The following is a 10253-nucleotide window of genomic DNA, read 5'->3' on the forward strand; positions in this document are numbered from 1 at the left end:
TACATGCATTAATAGTGCATAGGGTAAATGATTTCTAGGAGTTGCCTGCACTTATCTGATCACCTGTGTAGTATAAAGATTTCTTACTTTTTTGATTAGAAAAATCTTTAACTTAACTGGTTCTTGTTTCTTTTTCTTTTTTGCAAATACTGTAATATTTATTCAATTGCTGGCTTTGTATCTTGCTATTTACACATTACTGAGAGGGCAAATGTGTTGGGAAATGACTGTCACAAATCCCAATTACAGTACATACTTTCAAAAATAAAAAGAACTCGGTACTAAGGGTTCAAACACTGCAAATATAAAAACAACTTAAATGAGAACTTGGTCCAAAACTCGGTAGTCTTTTCTCAGTCTCTTTTTCACTTTTGTCTTATTGTGTTACAGTCTTCAACGTGGCAGATTCCATCATGTATAAAAGCAACAGAGAAAAGGAAGAAAAACAAATGAAATGAAAAAAGTCACAAAAAAAACCAACAACAAAAAAACAAACCAGAATAAAACACCTCAACAAAACAGTCCAATCAGACATAGTAGAGCCAGTAGATGAGGTTGAAGATTGAGAACACGGAAGGGAAAATGATCCGTGACCAGCGATCAATGGCATTTACATCCGTCAGGTCGGGGATTTTGATTTTTAACTGCGAGGACCGCCTCCGCAGGCGGCTGCGTTTCATCTGAGCGGAGCGGTCCAGGGAGTGACGGCTAGCAGAACATGGACCGATTCCGCCACTCTGCTTGCGATACTGGATGTGCGATGAGGCAGTGCTGTCCAGCTGCACCATGGACTGAGAGTTCCTAATGTCTGCCACGCTGGTGGTGATCTCACTTCCTGCCACTTCATTATGGATTTCCAGGGTGGTCAGCAGAATGTTCCCATGACCATGTGGCTCTGCCTGAATGGAGAAAGAAAACAGTTATGAATATCAGCACTTTAGGAACCTTCCCTCCAAGACCAAGAATTGAAGGAATCCTGAAAGAAAGATTTTCATGGCCATCTGGGGTTTAAAGTCCGTACCACCCGAACCCTAGCTCCATTGGTTGGAATGATTATTTTTTTGTTTCTTGGGAGAAGAATATAATAATTAAAAAAAAAAAAAAAAAAGCATTTTCTGATTGCCCCTTGAGTGAGTATTAGCATTATTGTTAGGGTTGGGTCCCATCACCTTTGCAACCTAGCCCTCAAACGGTTAAAATATCTTGCATTGAAAAACGGAACTAACACTGGAAAAACAGGAAAACAGGAAAGCATACATTGCAATACAAATACTGAAGTAACAAATGGGCCTTGTTAGGCTCATTGCTACTTTGTTTCCACCAGTATGACATTGCATCTATTAGGATGCAAAAATGGGAGGCTCCTTTTAAAGCACTGTTACGCATTTTCTTTTCTTTTCTCATGCCCGACCTCATCTGAATTCCCCCATGAGATTACATATCAAACATTGTTTTTTTCTTTTATCTGAGCCCTTGTGGTTCAAACACTTTCAAAACAAAGTGTTGAAAAAGTTTCGAGGATTATTGTATTTCTTCAAAGGATGGATGGCTTAGTTTTACTCAAACTCTGCATCACATCATATAAAAATAAATAGGAGCTACCGTAGACTTCATATTAATGTTGATTTTGGCAGCTTACATAAACAAATGTATCTGTCAGGCATTGTTGACCTTTTCTGCATAAAGCCCACACAATTGTTCTATGCAATCAAAGTGAGCTTGTTCTATCAGGTGGCAGTAATGGAACATCGGCTGTCCAAAACAAGGCTAACCAATAATCCAGACTGGAAATATGTAACACCACCTGACATTCGGAGGACACTGGTCTTTATTTTTCAAGTTGTAAAAGGCAAATTATTGTAACTTTCAACTTTAAATTCACAGTATGAGATGCCCTCTTTTTTAAAAAAAACAAAAACATTTTTGAGTAATTTTCGATGGCTAGCTAGCTAACTTAGTTGCATGTCCGTTAACCTTGTTGAGTTTCATTAATGCACGAACACCATTCTGATTGAGACCATAAACTCAACTGAAAAGTATTTCCTGAGGTCACAGATAAGAGACAAGTGAAGAGTCGTTTTCCATAGAGTTTTGTCTCTGTGGAGTTAGTCAGGATTACTCCCTCTACTCCTTATTCACTCCATTGTAGCAATGGTTTGGAGAAGCTACAACACGCTTTGGCTGAATAGCACGTTGAACGCATTTACTATATGGAATTAGGTCTTCAGTTTGCTAAAATCAAAAATGAGAAAAAAAACAAACAAAAACATATTTGTCACATTTTAACATGCAAATATTCACAGAATTGACTTTTTTTTAAACATTGTGACTATAACTGTAATCATGTTGCATTGCTGCTGCACATTAATATGCCAATATAGTCCATGATAACACATTAAATTGCTAACCTGATACATCAGTTGAATAGAAGTTATTTCAGTTCATTCATTGTCATATTCAACAGTTAAATTCAACACAAGATACATCATAATCCATGCTTATGATTATAGACAAATCAACATTAATGAAAAGTAGTGATTGCTCATGCAAATGTAGCAACTGTGGAAGTCCCATCGTTCCTTTTTGTTTGAGTTAGAATTAAAACTGCTGCAAGAAGCTTGTTATTGTGAGGTGTTTGATTTACTAATTATTAGCCTATGCACTACCCCATCCAGAAGTTTTATTTTTCATGTGCTATACACTATATTATATTTCAGAATATTTTATTGTTTTTTTAAAGCACTGTGATCCATCTCTAGTCTGCTTACCTGGTGATGTGAAGCACTTAGCATACAGGCTTTTTTGGAAACAGGTTATACTGTTTAAAATGTCAATATACACTGATTTTCAAATCATTTAAGACATATTTTTAATTGGGAAGCATACGGCAACTTGCCCATATGTGAAGGCAACGTTAATGCTGTACAGCAACTACAGATTTTAGAGCATCACATGCTACAATCCAGACGACACTATTTCCAGGGATGGCCTTAATTGTTTCAGAAAGATAATGCCAAAATGCATTCTAGAGATATGCCCACATCATGGCTCTTTACAAATTCCTACTCTCTCTCAGTTATATCATTTAAGAAAAGCTCTGTCAAAGAATGCCTTGTAGAGTGGTAAACATATTTTTATTGCAAATCTAATGAAAAATGTGCTAGATTAGCATATATTCTTTAAAAAAAAAACATTATGGGTTTAACATTTGATAAATTGTCTTTGTACTATTTTTAATTTAACACAGGCTTTAATTAATTAGTAAATCACTCATTTCTATTTTTATTTTACACAACATTCCAAATCTTGTGGAAATAGGTAGAAATCTATCTTTGTACTTATATTTAACATGTAGTACAGCTACATTTCTGATTTTAGTGCATGTACTGCTTTCACCAGAGTCTGACTGATTTATGGTCATGCCAGTAAATGACATTATTAGCTATTTGAACAATTTGATGGTTACGTAGAGATTATGCAATTTCCCTGTTGTCAAATGTGTCTGGGATGCCACAAACACAATAACCGAAGGAGTAAATAAATTAATGGTTATGGAAAAAGGTTAGGCAAATCTGTTTCTTTTGTGTGTCTAAAAGAAAAAATATACTATCTGATACAGCGCAATATCAGATTTTTAAATCACCAAATATGGGTATCAGTCTTAAATATCATATATCAGTCGGGCTCCAGTAATCAAGATTTACCACATAATAAAAAAGCTTATGGTGGCTACCAATCATCACTAGACTCAATACAACTTTTTGGAGTGTAATAAACCTGAGGTTAAATATGAACTGTTTTTCAAGTCTTATGTTATTAAATCAAATAAAACAGTCACTTTAGTATCTTTCTTTGTAAATATGCTGCACTCGTTCCCTATATTCAGATTAATTCATTTGTTTTGTATACCACTGTGCATGGTGGGGGACCTCTGCAGTGACTACCCACTGGCAGGTGGACTGCTTCACCACATTCTTACATGCACTGTGAAAGAAATGGCTTCACTGATGACTTCGATGAGGAAAGATATACAGACAGCATGCATTCAAAATGAGCTCTGAAAGGAGGAAACAAGTCATATCAGAAACACCAATGTGGCAAATCTGCGATGTCATGGAGATGTCTGCGATTGCTCAGTTTATCACATGGATGGAGAAATATTTTTGCATCAAGGCAAAAGAAAACGCATCCATGTCTGCTGATGATGACGGCGAATTGAAGGGTCTCACTGAACAAAACAACTCACCGAGCGTGAGTGGCGAAGACCTTTAACCTGATTGGACCGTTTTAGGGACGCGGTCCTACTACCTGCCTCCTGAGGAGATGAAGATTTTCAGCCACATGTTGGGAACAAATGTCTGAAACTTTTTTTTCTCCATTTAACCAATATATTTTTTGACTGAACACTATGAATAAAGTAAAGCAGGTAAACAGCATACAACGTTCCCCTTTTGTTATACATATCCTGATATGTGAATATTAAAGTAAAGAAACTGATAATTATTCTTGAGAATGACTAACATACAGCTCCATTGACAGGTTTAGTTATCCTGCTAGGACTGTGGACATTCATATTTTTTCAGTACAACAAAAAATGTCATGTCATTCACATTTTTCACTCATTTTCAAAAGTGTCTAACAGGCAACAATCCCTAAGGTAGTACCTCACTCTTAACTGTTGAAAAGAAAAGAATCCTTTTAATTTTGAGTATTAACAAAATGCATTTGGACAAACTTATTCCACATTAATGTCGACAAATCACAAAAGCCATCAATGGAGTTATAGAACAGCACATATTAGCCCTTCTTTTCTCCTATTTTCTTGGTGCTAAAGAATGGCCATATTGTCCAGCAATGGCGCTGGTACTCACATACAGCTAGAGTTGAGCAGGTACAAGTTCTGAATGATCTGGTCCACTTTTACTAGCATGCACTGCCAAAAAGAAAAAACAAACTTCTGAAAGCAGCTACATATATCACATACAAGTCCAGCATCACACCATTTCATTTGGCAAGACATTTCTCTTCAGTGTACTCACACTCCCAGAACGTTTTGGCAGTGCACCAGCTGCCGTCCAGCCGTGCTGTCGGCTATATAGCATGCTAGCAGGGTTTGCCTTTAAAGCTAAATTGACTGTGTTCAAATTTTATTCAGTATCTACAACGTATTATCACCCACGCCACATTTTATCAGCCTTCCTGCCGAGCTAAATCCTGCAACTTCTCACTTCAAACTTATAGTATATACAAAGCCTCCTATTTGGGCCTGTCTATTAACTTTTTGAAGTTACGCAAACAGTGTAACGTCAGCAACACCAGCTACACTATGGCTACATTAAGCTTAGAAAACTCTTACCTACATGTTTACTGTCAGTAGTATTCAGGTGCTGGTAACAAAAAAAATATCTTAAAACAATAAATAGTTAATTTTTAAATAACAATAACGATGGCATTTGAAATTAGAATGAAGAAGACTCGAAAGTTTTCATGTTTGGCTTTTGATTTTAAAGGCAAAGCATTTTCACTGCTGGCTTTGGTGGCAGATTTGAAATATTCACAAATATGTAACAAACTTCCCGGATTCCTTGGTTTTCTCTGCTGCTGTTGTGATAATACACACCCAGGTATCCAGTGATCAATAATCAAATTCAAACCTACCCTTGCCGCGTCGTACTTAGCCGCCCTCTCGTTGTTGGCCTTTTCTGCCTTCTCTGCCAGTTTCTTTTGCATTTGTGGGCCCCTCCCGAAGAAGATGTAGTTGACGAAGGCGTACTCAAGCAGGGCCAGAAAAACCATGACGAAGCAGCCCATCAGGTACATGTCAATAGCCTTAACGTAGGGGATCTTTGGGAGTGTCTCCCTCAAATGGGTGTTGATAGTGGTCATGGTTAGCACAGTGGTGATCCCTTCAAATAGAAGAAAAAACATTGTATTTTTGATCTATATATTTACAGCAAATGCCTACAGCAGAGACAACAACTGGTCTACAGATTCTCGGCAAGCACTAAAACACTTCTTCTTAAATAGAAAAAAGAGAGAAAATGAAATTGCCAGAAACGATCCTCAAGGCTACGCACTATATAGTTTGTATAGAACACAGATGTCAGTAGCCCTCAGGAGATGTTAGCTATGGCAAATATGGTGCCAACTTTAAGAAATCCAAGTCTTGTTAAGGACGAACATGTCTACTTTAGAAAGACTAGGTATCTGAACCAAAGGGATAACAATTGGTTGGACTGTTTATCTAATGAGGTGATGGATTGGGCTTATAAAACATGACTTAAGTTTAGTTGGCTTTATCTTCAAAATCATCTTCCTGTGTACTTTTGTACCATTTGCTGGCACAGCCCCATCATCTCTAATGAATTTTCTCTATTAGGATGTTACTCTTGAAGTCTACTAGAATCCTGAAACAATAATTCACGTTTGCTCTTTCCACAAGTTTGAGATCCATGAAAGAAGGCACAGAGTAGGAGGTCAGCACGACGATCAAAAATAGAAGCCATGTCTTGACATGCTCATGAAGAAGTGATGAGGTTTTTGATTTATGTGGATGTATTGTAGTGTTTTTATGCTATTGTACCTTGTTGAAAATAACAAAAATGCAGGTAGGTCTTCTGGGTCTGACTAAATAGACAATAAGAATCAAAAGAAAAGCTCAAAACATGTTAGACTGCAAAGAAGCTGAACCTAACATCTGGCTTACTTGTTGGGTGTATCTTACACACGAAATATTTAAAAACCCACTTGCATGTAGTATGCCATTGCTGCCCTATATAATCGCATATCTTGGCTTACCTCATTAAAACAAACAAACAAAAAACCCTCACCTCTCAGACTGTTATCCTTTTAATTGAGGCTTTTAAACTAATCACAGTAACATTACTGGATTTAGATCACTCAGCAAAATGTTTCAAAGACAAACTGTGGAGGAAGTCTGTTTTTTCTTTCTCCGAGGCTTCCTCATGACCAATCTTCATAATCAATCCTGGATGGTATATCTGACGCTTAATTAGTCCGAGACTGTCTTTAAACAGATGCTGCTGTCTCGACCGAAACCTTAAGGTCACACTGAAAACTCCAGCAGATGTCTTTGCCGTTACTACAGTAACAAGGCTAATTTTACAAAAAACATGTTTGTACTGTGGCTGTTTCTATTGCTAGTTACGAGCACGACTGACCTGGCAGAGAAAAAAAAAGATTATGGTGCTTGCTATCGTCAAGAACCAGAGAAACAGCAAGAAATAGCAGCAAGGGTGAGGGCATGTATTTAATTAGAAAATCCTCATAAAACAATTTGCCCGTTGTAAACAGGATCAAATATAAAAGCGATCAGCAGGCACAAGCTGCTAGGTAGGTGCACAAAGTCTGCCTCATTGAAATTCAAAGGTCTGCCTTGTAACATCCAACTGCCCCCTTGGTTACTAAGCAGAAATAACTCATCAGAATAGTGTTGCATGTATCTAGCCCCCAGCTCCTGGTAACCTTAACTACTAGGGATAAAACACACCATTGACAGTAAGAGCACCTTCACACATGGCAGAACGACAGCATGAGGTGAGCCTCGTAAAATTATAGCCACATACAGAACTGGATGAGGGTCAATGCATTTTACGATGACCCCTGAGCACCCACCGTAAGAAAGGATGGGCAAACAGCATGAACACTGAATTCTCTTTAACTCACACAAAGGTTTTTGGTTCATGTGCCATAAAGTAGAGCAACGAGACATGGAGCAGTCAGAGGGGGGTCGCGGAGGAGGGTGCAGGAGAGCTAAGGTCTGTCCAAGCCTTCGTGTGATTTATTGGCACATTACAAGGCTAAACAGCACTCGCGTGTGTGCACTGCAGGTCTGAATGCGCATGAGCTTGCTCGCACGTGCACGTGCTCAGTGCCACCACCCGTACTGGATGGTGTAATCTGGTTTTCTTTTTTTTCCCTCCACATAATGACAGTCTTGTTCTTTATAGGTGTTCGCTGAGCTGTACCATTAATCTCTGTCCTTCGCTCCCTCTCTTCTTCCAGTCCTCACTTCCTTTCATTTGCCCCCTCCCTCGCTCCCTGTTCGGACAATTTAATCAAGGGGCCACGCGCATGTGGGCCTCCCTCCTCTTTCATCACGGTGTTACACTCTTTGGGGAGAAATATAGTTTGATGGGGTTTCTCTTGCTCCCTTTCCTTCTGGTCTCTCCCCTCCTCCTTCCCCCCACCTTGTCTTGTCTCATTGTTCCCCGCTTCTTAATCTTGCCATCATTTTGTGGTGATTTCCCTCTTTGCTCACGCAGCACATTTTTTTAAGAGTCCCCTCCCCCACCTTTCTCTTGTTATATGTCCCCAAATCTCTTTTCCACCCAAACAGCTGAAACAAAGGCGCACGGCAATCAAATCTCCTCTAATCATGTGCCAATAGGCCATTAGGAACACAGCTCCACATTATGAAAAGAGAAAAAGATATATTATACAGAATCCCATTATGCCTGTAAAATGACAGGCACAGGAGGTAAATCAAAGCAGTGTTAATTGAACACTTCAATTCATCACTTGCAGACAGCGCAAACTGTCAGTCTGATAGGACTGCACGCGGGGCTTAAAGCGCATAAAAATGTAGTAATATGTCCATAAAGATGTGGTTTGACAATCATTAGAAAAATGTCTTTGTTCTTCAAGGGGTACAGGCAGTCTAGTAGGACTGCAAACTAAACTAAACAGATATACTTACATCTTGGAAAGCTAAGAAAACTTGGCAGCAGTCTGTAGAGTTTCAGCTTTGGCATTTGAAGTTCTGGGGCAGAAAGCAGAACTCTATTGACATACTTCTACTTTTTCTGACAGTAAAATTAAGTTATTTTAGTGCATGCGCAACAAAAGTGGTAACTAGCATGACTGTTGAGGGCACTGGAGCTAAGTGACTGATGAACATGAACAGATGATTTTGGAGCAAATAGGTCTCTATCTCAAACTTTGGAAACTACCCCTTATGTGCCTTTGTAACTTAAGAGGTCACTCAGTAGCTTGTAGAGTTATTTTGTACCCTTAATGACAAGTTTTGACGCCTCAGTATATATCAATAAAGATGTGTTTTTTGGGGGGTTACTCCCAGTAGATGCCCAAGGGGTAAGAGTTAAAGATTTATCAGACCTTCTAAGTTCTCACTGGTGATCCACACATCAGTGGCCTCTCTGTGCTGAGCATGCTTTCCCCTCTGCGTGTGGGTTTTCTCAGGGTATTGCTTCTTCTTTCACAGTCCAAAGACATGAATGTTAGATTAACTCACGATTCTAAAGTGGCTTGAGGTGTGAATCTGAGAATGAATGGTTACCTGTCGGTTTTAGCCCTGTGACTGACTGGTAACCTGCCAATGGTGTATCCCACCTATCCAAATGGATAGATGGTTATGATATGTATTATCTAATCTAAAACAGCCTGACATTGGAATTGTAGCACACTGTCTATAAACTTTAACCTCTCAACATTCACCAGGTCAACATTAAACTGGTTAGATGTTAGATGAGGTTAGATGCTAAACACAGCCATCATCAGGAAGTATAAAATTGACCTTTCAAATCAACTCTCTTACATGTAGTCGGCCTTTTGCTAAAAGATCTCCATCTCTTAATAGGTAAAAATTCCATATGAAAATTTCAAAAGTTTGAACAAACATATACTGATTTCAAACTTATGTGTCTTATGTTACTCTAAAAGTGTTCTTGTACAGCTAACTGTACCCTAACTGTACACATAATACAAGTATGAATAAAGGTCCTGACTGTGGAAAAAAGCTTGCAACCAGATTAAGGTGCAAGCAGGTAATTTGTAACTTTGCAATCCTTTGGAATTGCTCAGGAAAATGAGATTCTCCTTCAAACAATTCAATTGTTTGCCTGCTGCCTCCTGGAATTGATTTCCTCCTGATCATTACACTGCTTTTACCGGCAGGTGTGTGCACACACATAGACACAAAGAGCAATCCATGCACACACACACAGCCTCTTCCACAATCAAGATATCTGCTGAAAGCTCAAAAAGGTCCATCAGGAGTAGAGAATGGACCTCTGGTTGCCTTTCGCCTGTCGAGCTACATGCCGGATATTGCAGCTATCACACATACAAAAAAAGCAGACATACACTCCAAGGCATACGATAATGACCGGATATTGCATACATGCCTTGACGAAAAGAAACGGAAAGAAACCGTGCAGTAACAGAGAAGTATATGCACACACACACACACGCACACGCGCACACGCGCGCGC

At 38.9% G+C, this 10253-nt stretch overlaps 1 protein-coding gene across 3 annotated transcripts in view; it reads right to left on the reverse strand.

The window, feature by feature from the left end:
* Nucleotides 1-471: 471 nt before the first annotated feature.
* Nucleotides 472-10253, reverse strand: part of LOC102215661 (gamma-aminobutyric acid receptor subunit beta-3-like) — an 88630-nt gene continuing 78848 nt past the window's right edge. For 2 of the 3 annotated variants that reach the window (XM_005739837.1, XM_005739839.1), the window contains 3 exons: nt 5659-5906; nt 4247-4315; nt 472-899 (listed from right to left, as the gene is read on the reverse strand). In XM_005739837.1, the coding sequence (XP_005739894.1) occupies nt 528-899; nt 4247-4315; nt 5659-5906 (689 nt within the window). In that variant the 3' untranslated portion in view covers nt 472-527. The remainder of the gene's footprint in view (nt 900-4246; nt 4316-5658; nt 5907-10253) is intronic. The other variant, XM_005739838.1, reaches the window with a different exon arrangement.

This window comes from Pundamilia nyererei, unplaced genomic scaffold, assembly GCF_000239375.1.
Source record: "Pundamilia nyererei isolate P.nyererei 1_Seehausen unplaced genomic scaffold, PunNye1.0 scaffold00094, whole genome shotgun sequence".
Lineage (NCBI taxonomy): Eukaryota > Metazoa > Chordata > Actinopteri > Cichliformes > Cichlidae > Pundamilia > Pundamilia nyererei.